The sequence below is a fragment of the Gavialis gangeticus genome, unplaced genomic scaffold (assembly GCF_001723915.1).
Source record: "Gavialis gangeticus isolate Ggan-Ray unplaced genomic scaffold, GavGan_comp1, whole genome shotgun sequence".
Classification (NCBI taxonomy): domain Eukaryota; kingdom Metazoa; phylum Chordata; order Crocodylia; family Gavialidae; genus Gavialis; species Gavialis gangeticus.
Window position 1 is genome coordinate 2,410,005 of NW_017728959.1, and position 15,111 is coordinate 2,425,115.

Genomic DNA, 15,111 nt, shown 5'->3' on the forward strand with positions numbered 1-15,111 from the left:
CACCAGCTTGTAACCCGGCCCCGCACCGGCTCCAGGCTCGCTTGTCAGGGCTGTGCACGACAATAGCAGCTGCAGCCCCCCCCCCACTTGCTGCACCGGGCAGTGTTTGCCACTGCCGCCTATGGGCTGCCCAGCGCACGAGCTCCGGGCGAACACTAGAGGCAAACGCTGCCCAGGATGGCAAGCAGGGGGTCCACAGCTGCTGCCGCCATGCGCAGCCCTGACGGGCGAGGCCAGAGCCAGCAGGGCCCAGGCTGGCAGCAGGGCTGGGTTACAAGCTGGCGCCAAGCGTGGGGAAAAGCGGCCCCTCGCCTGCCCCATGGCCAGTGTCCCCCAGTGCAGCTGCCTGTGCCTGCTCACGACAGCCCTGTATGGGCTGCGAGTGGCTGCAGCAGGGAGCACCGGCCACAAGGCAGGCGAGGGGCTGCTCCCCCCCCCACTCAGCACCAGCTTCTTCCCTACCGACGAGCAGGGGGTTGGGGCTGTGTGCTGACCCCCATCCCGTACCATGGGGCTAGGGGGCGCTGGGAGCGAGGAGGTGCGGAAGTTAGTGGGAGCACTGGGTCCCAGCCAGGAGGGACTCTATGGAGCTGCACCAGCTCCCCCCTCTACCTGCTGGTGCAGCCCAGCCTGGCTCCACAGACCCCTGCCAGCTTGTGCCCCGCTTCAGGCCCCACCGGTGCTGGCCCTGTGACACTGGTCTCAAGACATTGGGACACTGGTCCCAAAATGGTGACCAGGGGGCAGGGCACCTGTCAAGGGGCAGGGCTACCCATGCAGCCCTCGACAGCCTGCCAAAACGGGGTAAGCAGCCCTCCGCCCGAAATAATTGCCCACCCCTGCTTTAGCCTGTGGCCAGCCAGCAGTGCTGCTAACCATAAGGCAGAATGATATATTAAAAGTAACATTGCAAGACACTTAGGCAAGCATTTTTCTAACAAGGTCTCAGTGTTGTAAGATATATAGCTCATTAGCTGGTGGGCTACATCCTGTTCTCCTTAGCCATTGTTGGAGATTAGCAGAAGACAGACCTTGGAGATGAAAGAGCCAGCAAGAAATGGCAAGTGACCAGAGAAAGCAGAGGTTAAAATCTTAGGCACGTGCTCATAGCAAAAAGACATGTAAATGAGTGAAATGCATAGGTAATTCCATGCTAATGAAACAAACAGTAAACAGAGGCGGAGCTTGAGATAGGAGGGAATATGGGTGGAACAAAGGAGGGACAAAAGGTGGAGTAAATGTTAATAAGCATGAACCAAGGTGTATAAATGTGGAAAGAACTAATGTTAGTGGCTGCTACCCGGTTTCTCTGGGAGCTCACCCAAAGCCATCTCCACTTTGAATAAAGCTGTTGCTAGCAATGTGTGCTGGTGTTTGCTCTCTGAGCAACTGAATCATCTCCCTAGTTGTTGGGCGCCGCACTGAGTCAGGATCTAACACATTTCACTACCAGAGTTACTCCCCTTATTAAGCAGAACAAAGCTTGAACACTCATGGTGTCATAACATGTGTCAAAGAGGAAATTTGTTCTGTTTAATTTTGAAACATGTATAATATGAACAGGTCACACTGATGTTTTCTCATTTTCTGACCAGATCTTAGTTTGAAGGAAACAACTAGTTCTGAACGTCTATAAGAAAGGTGAGAAACTGTCAGATACTGAATATACACTGGAAAGCTGCACAGTTCAGAGACAGGCTTGGTTGGTTTTCCGGAGGCACCACAAAGGGAAGAGAAAGAGAGTCACAACAGAAATTAACAATTCAACATAACCTTTACTTTTGTGTGTTGCTGCTATCCATGGTTCTTCTGTATTTCTTATACCATTAGGTCTTCTACATTCAACACGTTTGAGACTAAAAAATTTAATTCCAGGAGATTTGACTCCAGGCTCTGAGTCCGTGCCTACTTCCAATCTATCAACCTATATAATACCTTCTTACAATTGTTTCTTAAAAGTTGTCTCTGGACTCACCAAGTATTTCCAACCTTGCAGAAGGGCATGGTATTTCCTCCTTCAGCCCATTTCAATTGTTCAAGTTGACAATGCTCCATTTTGCTATATCACTATGCACAAAATGACACGGGTCCTAATCACAGCTCAGGTACAGTTTCTTTAATAAGACTTCTGATGAACGAGTCACATGACTATATCACACAAAGGCAAATCCAAACAGGTGCTAATTTCTAGAACTCGAGGTACTTCAGGCGCACAATTTTTTTTCCAGACAATGATTTTTATTGGCTGGGGAAGTACTGTAAAACTCCCTGATTGCAGGCATATACCATATGACCTTAAGAAAACCAAGAGACCATGGCATATTTGCTGCTTTGTAATAAGTTACATGTAGCTAGAAACTAATCGTGCTCTTTAAATTCAGTACTAAAGATTGAAATAGTTGTCTGACAATTAAACAATGCCCTCTAAAGACCATATTTAGTACTTCATAACCCAGGCCTGAGAAAAAGGAACAGGAATGCATTTCCCATTCACCCACACCACACTCTATTAAAATGGGCTATTTGTTACTTACTCATACTCTCCCTCCTGTTGTCATCCTCCTTCAGGATTGACTCCTTCTGGTTGTCCTGGGAAATCTGGCTGGAATTCTCTTTGTCACTGGATGGAGAGTCACAGACACCATCAGACTTTTTCTCAGAAGCCTCCTCATCCAGCTTCTCTAATGGATGTATTTTTACAACTTTCACTGGAAGCATCTTCTTCCCAACCTGAGCAGAAAAACACATCAAGACTGGGCAAGAAATTTGAGCTCATGAGCATTAACACTCGGAGGGGAGGGAAAACAGTATATCCATCCTCCCTCAACATCCCCGCCCCCACCCTGGCTTAACAGCATATTTTTAAGTCATGTTCTCTGAGAATAGTTTCCCCTGCTAAAGGATGAGGATCTCTGTCTACTTTGGCATATTATAAAAGGAAGAATCTCATAGATTCCTCTGGTTTTCATTAATGCAGATTATTTAGCATTCCAGAGGCACATGATGCCATTCAAGACACCCAAGATCAGAAAAGGGGAACTAAACCTAATACAAAATCTCATGCCCCTGCATTGGGCATCTCTCTCCCCTCCTATTTAACAAGTTCAACTTTTCCTTCTTGCTCCTGCCCTATGGAAGGTTTCCTTTGTAAAAACTATTTGAGCTTCTGCCACTGCTCAAGGACTGTCCAAATAGTGAACTGTAAACTACTGCAAGCTGCCACTTTTGATCTAGAATTCCTACTAGGAACATGGTATGGGACGCAGCAGCAGTTAGATGTGACCCACTTCTATGATTCTTTTGTCCAAGTCACTCCTACCTGTTGACACTACCACAAGTCTGCCATGTGCCCCTATTTAAAGAACAGGTTTCCAGATTATTCCTTGAGGAGTGGGTTCTATCAAAGGAATTTCACAAAGAGGGAATGTTCTTACCATCCAATACCACATGTAGATAACCATCATAAGGAGGAGGGGGAACATCACCTATGATCTCCTTTCACTCCTGAGGAGTTACGGCATTGAGCAAAAGCACAGCAATTATTTGAACCCAGGTCCTCACCTCAAAGTCGCACTCTTCACCCACTGCATACTTGGTCATGATCTCCAACCAGGCTGCATCTACCAGCTTTTCCAAAGAGATTGTGTTATGGTGCACCATTTCCAGTACCAATTTTTCATACCAGATGGGGAATTCTTCCTTCAGGCTGAACAAGGACGTGAAAAAAGTTTATATTACCCAGCTAACAAAACAGGAAATGCAATACAATCTCCCGTTTCATGATTCTGAGAACACTGATGGTTAAACTAATGCTTTAATCTGACACCACAGTACAATACATAATGAAAAAGGTCTCTAAGATTTTATCACTGACATACTCACAGGGTTAACATCACAAACTTGTGCATCTGGTCAACAGGGTCATACAATTAATTCCTGTCTTACTGACTATTCTCATCTCCCCATTAAGGGTAAACTATTAAAAAAAATATTTTGAGTTACTGACCAGGAAACATTTTAATTATTATTCGTACCAATTAAATAAGGCTGTTTTAGTCTTAAACATTTGGGCTGGCTTCTGCACTGCTGTAGCATTTATTAGAGTTACTCTCTCCAAAACAGGCATATAAATTCAGAACAAGAAACATCAACATATCATTATCATGTCACTTTTCTTAAAAACAAGTTTTCCCTTCAGTAATATTACAGCCATAATTAAAATTTAACATTTTGTTTCTCCCCACCATGTTAAATCTGTACTCTGACAAAATTCCAGTTTTAAACTTTTGATAATTCAGTTAGTAGGGTAGCTTAACTAAATATTAAAGTACATTAAAAATAACTGGACAGAGCTAAGTATTGCATGTTCCATCCCTTGACACATCCAATACTGCCAAAAGATCCTTAATTAGTGGAGCAAAAAGCTTTATGGTCAAATACAAAGAATGGGTGCAGCAGGTTTGTCTATCCTCTTTTCTTAGAAGGAAACAAGGTCAATAAGTTAGTTGGTACAAATATTCAGATGTTACATACAATTCCTTTTGCTAATGGACCAAAATCAAGTTTGGCTGATTGTTTTATTAAGGGAAGGAAAGTATACCAAGAAAACTTTGATATTTTCAAATTAAAACAATTCTTGTGGACTGAATTCTCACTTACATTGTTACTCATTTCTACTGTTACTATCTCTTGTATTCCTTCATGGGACAAACACTGTCTGATGTGACTATACACATTCAGTTAATGTTTCAAATCTTAGAGCTGTGATTACACAAAGATATCACAGCCCTAAAACAACAAGATTTGTTTTAAATGTCAAATCACATGACAACAGATATTCAGTACAAGGGAAAAAAAACTGTAGCAAACTTGAATTGTTGCAATGCTCTCTCTTATATAACTGAAAACTTTCAGAGGTACAGGAAGTTATTTTATCACTACCTCAAAGAAAGTGAAACAAAGCAAGTATCCTCTGACTCAGCTATTTCAAGATTACTCAGTTATATGTCCAGAAAGATGTTTCCCTATTAGTGAAAAACATTAACTGGAAAAGCTCAGAGACAGCAGTACTTCCCTCTAAGTCTCTGAGGTGCCACCCTGCCCTAGCTTCTACAGGATTTCAGTACTCTAAGACTCTGGGCTCAGTTGGGTAGAAGTGTTAAGAAGGATGCAGTGAAGCATGATATGGAAAAATAGTTACAGACAATTCCTCCTTCGGCCTAGGCCAATCATAAGGCTGAATTCTGTATGCAGTAAACAGAAGTTCTCATAAGACAAATCCAATCTGCCGACATCACCACAAGTGGAATAGGACATTTTTAGAAAAAGGAAGTCACCACTTCATAAATAAAGAAACCTGTTCCCTTTGGCAGGTGGCTAGCTCCCAGTTTTTACTGGGTAGAACAAGGAAGAAATAAGATACTCAAATTAGTTTGGCCACAGACTTGCACCTAAAAAAAGGTTTCTTCACAATGTCAACTTTATACTGGATTCAAATCAGAACTCCAGTCACTGCTCGGAGTGCCTAACAACAAAGGGGATCTTCAGCCTTTTGGAAAACAGACCAGTGATTCTCAACCAGGATGCCAGGGCAACTTGGGGTGCCTTGGGCTGTGAAGAGATGAGCCAGGTGTGAGAATAGACATTCATCCCTGCCTTCCCCTAATGCCTCCCTGCAAGGAGGCAAGCACTGTAATAAATAAGGTCATTTTTTAAATTGGGTGCCTCAATTCACTAAAGTTATAAAGGAGTGCCTTGCACCTGTTACAGGGTGGCCTGTGGATAATTAGGGGTGCCTTCAGTCTAAAAAAGGGTGAGAACCACTGACATAAACAGAGCCTAAAAGAACTCTTTTTGCAGTTTTTTTTTTTCATATTTGTTTGAAGTGGAACAGATCACAAGTACCTTATTCCAAAATATTATTTTACTGAATGCACCAACGTCTGGTTGAGGCCTGCACAGATCATGGTAGTGGGGAAGGAGAGGAGACTTACCGCTGCTGCAGAACTAACTAATATACCCATCACCTCTGTTGAACCTGCCAAAAGCCACTTCTGTTTTGCATTTGTTTTAGACATTATTCTCCGCCACCCTGGAGTGGTAATCTGGAGTACAAGATTTGGCATCTCAAAAACTGCATTAAGGTAACATGAAGAGGCACACTTCTAGAAACACCAATGAAGACTGAGCTACATCAGTGAGAGCACTGCATTGCACAGAGAATATACAAATCCTATCAATGGGGTCCTCAAGAACTAGTCACAACTATTACAACAAGTTTCTTGCTGGACAGCTGGCAGCCATGCACCCTTCCAGACTAAGCCCAGTCTGGAAAGATGGTATAAACGTGGTATGTAAGTTACTTACAGCTCAGCAACTTCCTGCTCCTCCTCCCAGGCTTCTTTGTGCGTCAGCTGGCTGCTTCCTGTGCTTTTACATGTCCATATTCGTTCGTTGTATCTCTCTAACCGCGCCTCGTACTCTCTGGGGGGTCAGCCGCTCAGGAAAACAGAACTCATGGAGCAGACAGCACAACCACTTACAGAATAACCAAATATTATGCAGCCTTTCACCCTTGATTGTACCCAGATCTTGAGCCAATATTGTGCATTAAGATTTGACTGCAAAACTCCAACCTTTGTCACATATGCCATCCTAAATTCTAGAGCTCAGTGTTAACTTGGAAAGCTCTGCTATATTTGAGAAAGAACATAATGAACTTCTGTCCTAATGTTTCAGCAAAGTGATTAAACAGAAAATAAAGAGGTTCTTAACTCCATCCCATAATTCAAGCCTCCTGAATAAAAAACATTTTATTAGAAATTACCAGTTGGCACATTCCCTTGAATTCCCAGTTAGTACAAGTTCACTCATTTCCATTTCAGTTAACATTAGTAGCATCTTCCCACAAGTTATACACCAGGTTCAAATTGTATTTGTTCTGGTCATGGAGTACTGGGAATTATGATGGGAAAATGTAAAGGAGGGGCAAAAACCAATAGATGGCAAGGCCTAAATCAAGCCTAGTTTATAGCTCTTATGAAAAGTGAGTGACCCCAAACAGCATAGTTCAGTGCTCCCTTGGGAGGCAAATTAGTGTTGGAAACCACTTTTAATGCCTTACTTTGACTACACTCAGTTTTTGGATTAAAGTAATTTTTCAAATACTCATGCAAGCATTTTTTTTCCCCAGAGAATCAAAGTCACAACTCTATTAATCCCCATATTGGTGTGAGTTTTTTCACTTTAACCACAACAAACTATAAGCTGTGACACTTAAAAAAAAGTTGCCCATCTTCAATCTGCAGCAACTAGCATCATCCAAGAGGTGAAATTTGGAAGAGATTCACTTTGGGGGAGAATAGTGGCAACCACCTTTAAAGAAAAAATGAGTGCAAAGGAAAAAAGGCTTCTGTAATTTCAAAACTTTTTCCCTTCACTAAAAGTATAGACAAGATCATCATGTACCATTTTTTCATTTTAATGTGTATGTTGTTAGTAAGCATGACAAGTTCCAGAAACTGATCTTTGCTTTTATTTGTATAAATATAAGCTGACTTCAGACGCAAACCCTGACATAAGCTATGAGAAGTGTTTGGTAATCTCAAACATCTGAGCTTTGCCGGTCACCTGGTAGGGAAAGAAAGAAGGCTTCCCCATCTTGAACACAATACTTAGTTTATGTCTGCCCCCTTCCTTCCCTGACGCACACTTTTTCAACTAATGCACAAGCTATTGGCCACAGCTAGAGGCACCAGACTGACTTCAATGCACCTAAACGGTACTAAGAAGCCTCTCAGGTTCGTGACTCATGGGTCTTGCTCACGCACTACATGAAACACTGAATGCACAGTTGTAACTATGCAGGAGGGGTGTACCAATAAAGATTTTTGGGGCCGATACCGATAGCCAATTTTTAAGGAGGCATATTGGCTGATACCAATCCGATTTCCGATACGCAGCTCTTCAGCTTGAAGAGCTGTGTCCAGCTGGTAAGTCTGGTGTGGTGGAAGGGGAGAGCAGATCAAGACCCCTGCAGCGAGGGAGGGAAGGGGGCTGGGCATGACCAGCCGGAGCAGGGAGGGACACAGGACAGGGGGTGGGGGAGGCGTGTGCCCTCCGGATCTACAAGGCGTGGGGTGGCCTGCAGATGCGGGCTGGAGCCAGAGCCGGGGCAGAATGGAGGTGCGGCTCATCTGAGGGGCATGGGAAGGGGCCCCTGCACCAGCCCCAAACCCCTCCACCATGGGGGCCTTGATCTGCCCCTCCACGCTCCTTCCCCCTCCCCTCCACACCACACTAGACTTACCAGCTGCACGCAACTCTCCACGCTGTTAGGCTATGCTCCTTACTGACTACATGCTGCACTGCAGCTGTATGCACACACACACGGGCATTTATTGGACAAATTATTGGCTGCATCAGGCCAGTTTCCAATATAGAAAATTTTCTTTATATCCGTCCGATATCACATCAGCACTGATATATCGGTGCGCTTCTACTACGCAGTCATTTAGTATTTGCATATACCAGTAACCAGAGCTATTTCACAGTAGCGTACCTCCGTGGTTTTTTGGTGACACTGACTATGCTACTGTAGATATGGCCAGGGTCAGTTAAGATGATCACTAGAGTTCGGTAAGGAAGGAACTTTCCCCCAGGTCAGATTAACAAGCATCACCATTAGATATTTGCCTTCCCTCTGTAACGTTTGGGTGTCATCACTTCCTGAGACTATCTGAGCAAATGTTACTTGAATTCTGTATTGGCAGTACCCTTCTCTCCCACCTTCCTCCTGGAGCACACTGAAATTTATTTTTTTTAGATGGATGTGACTGTGGGGTGCAAGCAATACTGAAGTAGATGATCCTACAGACCTTTTTGGACAAACAGCTTTTGTGAATGCAGGGGACTGGGACCAATGGCTCAAGAAGCCCCATTTAGTTCTAGATCCCTACATTTCCCCACCCCCCCAATGAAGCATCAGATAACCATTCTGGTGTGATATTGATCAGCTCTCTAGCAATGCTCAGCAAAGAACTGAGAACCCAATCTGACAGAGCCCAAAACTGCAACTATTGAACTAAAGCCTTGCCTACATCTTTCTAGCAAGAACAGTGCTTAAATGAATCTCAAGCCCTCAATGTAGACAGAAGCCCAAACATACAAAATCAATTGCCCTAAGCCCTGATCCAACACACCACCAGCAAAATGCATACTATTTGAAAAAAAGTGTCCAGAGGAGCCATAGTACTGCCAAAGAGCTGCTCTAGCTGGTAAAATGTTGTGACCATGGATGGAACGGAATGGATGGAATGGAATACGCATTCTAAACATGACAGTGCTTAAGAAACTGGTAAGCTGCACTGCATATATGACTGAAGAACAGAGTTAAAAGAACTGTTTCACTGCCACACAACATACTGGGTCTTTGTTCTCTCCCGACCCATAAAGAGACTCTGCTCCTTCTGCCGGCAGTTCAAAGGAGAACAAGCAAATGCCCAAGTCCCAGTTGATAAAAATTAAAACAAAAAACTCCTCTTAACTTTATTTCCAATATCACCAGAAGAGGCCCAAAGTTTTTCCTCACAAGTTTTCTCCTTGCACTTGCCATCAAGTTTAATTCTGGCATGTCAGAATTTTAGGCCTAAAATTTATCGATGGTGTAATTACAGCCAGCAGGTGCAACAACTCAGCTCATTACAATCCAGAGGGCACCTTCCCACCTCAAACCCAGTTCTCTCAAATGCAACTTAACTCCAAACTACAGCTGGTCAGCTCTCATCAACACCGACCCCTGACCACATTCCTTAACTTGCATTCTAGCTGCATGTTCAGAAAGGCCTTTCATTACCTCCGACCTTCTTTGTGATACTAGTGAACCCCCAAAACTGTATAGTGCTTTGTAGTTCAAGGGCACAACCCAGAAAAACAGTAAGTCACAGCAGAGCTTCCTGTATGTTAAGCCATTCAGTTGCATGAACTCTGTTTAGCACTTTCCATTAAAACTGAGAAGAGATCCAACATATCTCCAATTTCAAGTCACCTCACAGGTCAGATCCAGGACTGGGGGAAAGATCCTGTTACTGTGTCCTCACCAACTGCTTTGTTTACCAACACCATTCAGTTCACTGCTAGTTGGATCATTAAAGCCTGTGGAAATGGGAACAATAAAAATACACCCCAGAACACCAGCTACTGGTAAAAATGTAAGAACTGCCAGAAAGAACATCCAAGTTCGATTTACCATATGGCCACCACTTTGAACAAACTGCTAGATTAAAGAACACTCAAATATGAAAAAGTGAAACCTAAATAAAAACAAACCAAACCACAAAACAATCCTTTTGAAAATGATTTAATCTAGAAGTTAAATAATGCATGTAAAACTAATTAGAGCAGATATGCAGCTTATTCATGCTACGAAGCTGCTAAGCATCCCTGTACATGGTATAAACCAGGAAACAGTCTGAAAATAAATTAATTGCTTCCATTTGCATTAACCATGACAGTCATCTCTTACATCACATAACATTCTTAGTACACATGCAACAAATCAACTCTCAAACTGCAAGCAATGTTTCATGTTTGCCATACATACAATACATAAATTTACCGTCTTTTCACTGTGTCTTTGCTCTAAAAAAATAGTTTCTGCTATAAACCTGACAGAAACTCATGTGACGAAGTTTTTGCAAGAAAACTTTATACTGTGCTGCTGCTGTCCATGTTATTTTCCAACCAGTTTAACTGGCTAGGAGTCCATGCTCCTAAATTCTGAAAGCATATCCTTGGCTCGTCTGCAAAACACTACCTCTATCCCTTTGTGAAGCCTTTACCTCTGCCATTTGCTGTGCTACTCTGAAGTATAAGCTGTTGAACATCTTCATTGCATTAGAATACTCCCTGAACAAAGCAGACAAAACAGTAAGAACAGCAAGCATTTCTTTTCCAGGAAAGCAACAATGCTTCCCAAAGAAAACACATATTAACAGGTTAGCTTTGCTCTGAGTAGTCCTTTCTTTTAGCTCCACTAGTTTAAGCCTCATACCGAGCATTTGGCCCAGCACATATCACTTGTAGCTTTGTCACATCTTAACTGGTCATACGTAAAACACCTCCCTGTGGAAGTCACATGACAACAGTTACACAGACCACAGGAAAGGAAGGCAAGGGGCACTTGGCCACAAAGGCTGCAGCCAGACAAGCATGGACACACAGCTTGGGGCACCGCAGACCTGTCTGGGGCACCACACACACAGGCACTCCCTGCACTGCTACCTTGCAATGTGGGGCAGGGGGGCTATGACCCCAGGAGATCCTGGTGTCAAAAAATCGACCTCAAAAAACTGTGGGGCAGCACATTTCCATGCTCATCTGGATGCACCCAAAAGTAGAAAAATTGTCTTTTAACAAGATGTCACACTTTTGACTTAAGACATGTAATGCAGACAGCTCCATTTTCATGGAGTATACAATCTATGAATTCAGTAAAACTGTGATTTGGACAAGGCTAGACATCATTTACTTTACCTCTCGCATCATTTTGGGGTAGACCCATTAGACCACCTGTGTAAAAGAATCTATTTCTGGCTTTGCCCTATGACTCATCCCATCTCAACACCCACACAAGTAGCAAGCCTCAATTCAAGTCATGGCCCAGAAAGCTAAGGCGTCACCTAGTATCCAGCGGACTTTGCACTATTTTTTCCTCAACGGAAACAAACAACCAACCCCACCCTCCTCCCAAAAAAACACCTTCGTGAAGATTCGGCAATGAAAGAAAACCACCACCACAAGTAAGTACCTAGCTACTCCCTCCACCTTACACCCCTGCCTAAACACTTTTTGCATCCTTGTCCATATGGAAGCTGAAGTCACCAGTTTTGTAAAACTGATCCATAATACTTGATCCTTAGAAACAGTCCAAAGAATTTTACATATACTTCATTCAGATACCAGGCTAATGAGCAGAGAATAAGAGCCAAACAGCATAACAGAAAGGGCCTAAGACAAGGCCATGCAAAATGGTAGATCCGGCAGGCGGCCAGACTCCACTTCCCAGCAGCCCTGGCCCACATGGCTATAGCTGGTTTCCATGGAGACTCCAGTAGCAGCAGTGCGGTAACCATGCCAGGCCACAGTTTCCATGGAGACCAGCCCCAGCAGCACTGACAGGGCACAGGGCTGGGCAGGGAGCTTCTCAGGGGCCAGGACTGGGATCTCACCATGGCGACAGCGCAGTTCAGAGCCAGGGCAGACCCATGACGCGCTGCCTGCACGCTTCTACCTAGAGCCTGTGGGCAGCAAATTATAGTTCTGCCCTTACTCCAGACCACACTGTCACCGCCACAAGATCCCAGCCATGGAGTAGCTACCTGTCCTGCACACCCTGCCAGCACCAGCCACAGTGATGCAGGCAGGGACTGCTGGAAAATGGAGTCTGCTGCAGGCCCTATCTGGCCCCTGAGGCGGACTTTACCCATCCCTGGTCTAAGGACATACTTTCACTAGTGGGGAGTTGGGGGAGGCAGGGGATGAGGGGGAATAGAAAGAGAGGTGCTCAAGTTAAGCAGCAGCCTAAATATCTTGCACTTAAAGCCGTACTAAACTGAAGACATCAAACCTTTTTCACTGATAGTCCCTCCTCTTCATACACAGATTCCTGTTCTGACTCATGAATACTACCCATTTGTGCCACATATAGCAAACAGAAGTAACCTTTCCAGGCTTACTTCTTTCTTCATTATTTCCCAGCTAATATGGATGCTTGCATTTCTTTTGTTCCCATAGTTGCATTTCTTATAATATACATGCAAGGAAGAAATCGAAATATGGAAGAGATCCATAGTGGTTCCTTGCTAGCCTGGTACTGTAAAACTGTTAGTATTCTGACCTGAGATATGTAGTTAGGGCTTCCAATACCTCCCCTTGGGAAAAGCATTCTACATGATAACATCACCCTAAGTGCCTTTTCCTGATAGTTTTCTGCTTCATCCCTTTCATCCCATTACTTTTAGTTATACCTTTTGAATCCAACTATGCAATTCCTCAGCTTCCTTGGCATTTACAAACTTCAAACATTTCCAGAAGTGTCTCCCACATCATTTTAGTCATCAGTTAACCAAGACATACGTACTAAAACAGTGGTTCCCAAATTGTGGGTCGTAATCCTGAATGGGGTTGCAACGTCAGGGGTTGGGATGATGGATGTATGTGCCCAGTGGGGCGCAGGGCTGGACCAGCTCCAGGCAGGAGCCACCTCCACAGCCCAGCAGGCAGGACCCAGTGCAGGAGGGAGCGCCACACCGTTGTGACCACCAAGGTGAGGTGCAGCAGCAGCAGAGTTGTGCCCCCACTGATTTCGGGTGGGCACGGGGATGCCTCAGCCCGGCAGCCATGGTGGCTTCCCCCACTCCAGGTCCCACGTGCTGGGCCATGGAGCCTTGGGGGTGGGAAATGCAGCAGGGCAGGGAGACCCAAGCCCACAGCAGGCATCCTGCATCGTTTCCATATCCCAACCCCATGTGCTCTGCTCTGGCCGTCCTGGGGCTCCACACTTGGCTGACAGCGGGCAAGGCTTGGGCGCTGGTGCGGGGAGCACAGGGATGAGCAAATGGAGGGCTTGGGGGGCTGCAGGTTGGGAGGGAGAAGCACAGGAAGGGCCAGGGGGCTGTAGATTGGGAAGGAGACACCTAGGGGGTGGGGAGCTGTGGGTCTGGAGTGAGGGGCCATGCTGGGGAAATGAGGTCATGCTGAGGAAAAGTTTGGAAAACGCTGTACTTTAGTATTACCTTCAGAGAAGTCCATAGTCTAAAACTGAAAGCTGTTCAGAGGTCTCTCTCACATTTTAAAAATGCCAGTCACAAGGACCCCACATTTATTCATTTCTGAATACCTTAAAATTGACACTCATTTTCAACTGAAATACCTCATCCCAATCCCATTCCATTGCACCTAATGCATTAGTAATACGTGTTTGCATCTCAACCTTGCACTTCCATCTCAAAAGCTACTTAATCTGTCCTATGAGCTTTAGCTGGCTGCACTTCATAGTAAAGTAATAGGACACTATAACACAAGAGTCTGTATAAATTCTAGAGCCCCTTTGTCTCACATGCTGCCAAGATCTTTCAAGCACATTTTATACATTTGGATATTTCCCCCCACAATGAGTTCTCCCTTGAGTTTACAACCCTCTTTATCACAAACGAACAAGCAGGTTCCAGATCAGTAATTTGCAGTCTCAAACCACAGGCCAACCCCCCCACACCCCCCCAAGAAAAAAACCCTTCATACTTTCCTCTACGGAGGACAGGCACCTGTTTACATAGCTGAGCATCTCTTCCACTGGTGAGCTGACTTGGCCACATCCACTTCCCCTTCCCTTCCCCACTCTCCAAGAAGTGATGCACCACGCTGATTCTCAGTGCTAGCGTAGCCGTACCTTTCCAATGAAAAAGGTTTCAAAGGGGTTTTTAAATGCTGCGTGAGCAAACAAGTAACTTTCACTGCTCATTTCATTTACTGCCTCCCCAACATGAGCTTTTCTCGCCACCCATTATACAGAGAATGTATTTTTCAAAACAAGTCTGTCCTTTAAAAAAGTTCCTCCAAGACCCATTTCTGCCCCATTACAACAGTAAATTGCAGCCTACTAAAGAGATGATCAATAGGTGCTTCTGACAGTTAATTTATTCAATCCGCTAGCTGAGCGCAGGCTTGATGTGCACGTTTTACTTTGCACCCCTGTTCTCCCCATGTTTTACCACAGTTCGTATTAGGAACTCGTCAAGGTAGAGACTGTCCTTCTATTCCAGCCGTGCTCAGGCAGAACAGGGAAGGCGAGCGCCCCCAGAAAGGACGCCCTCACAGGCAGGAATGACGGACCCACGACAATTCCTGTAAGAACGGTGCAGGAAAGTGGCAGGGCCCGGGCAGGCCCAGCAGGGACTTCCAAGCCCTGAAGCAGTGCTAGTGCCAGATGCATTTCCTTGCCAGGTTAAGCAAATACCTCGGCAGCGACCCCGGCTCCCTCCAGGGCCGTTCTTGCAGGACTGCTCCGGGCCACGAGAACGACCACGGCCCCAGCTGCCCCCCACTCCCCGCCCC

At 44.9% G+C, this 15,111-nt stretch overlaps 1 protein-coding gene across 1 annotated transcript in view; it reads right to left on the reverse strand.

Annotated features, from left to right (window-relative positions):
- The window catches only part of BAZ1B (bromodomain adjacent to zinc finger domain 1B), a 120,418-nt gene that overhangs the window by 99,745 nt on the left and 5,562 nt on the right, over nt 1–15,111 (reverse strand). The window contains exons 2-4 of the mRNA XM_019509912.1: nt 6,367–6,483; nt 3,562–3,706; nt 2,535–2,730 (exon numbers count right to left, since the gene is read on the reverse strand). Coding sequence (XP_019365457.1) covers nt 2,535–2,730; nt 3,562–3,706; nt 6,367–6,483 — 458 coding nt within the window. The remainder of the gene's footprint in view (nt 1–2,534; nt 2,731–3,561; nt 3,707–6,366; nt 6,484–15,111) is intronic.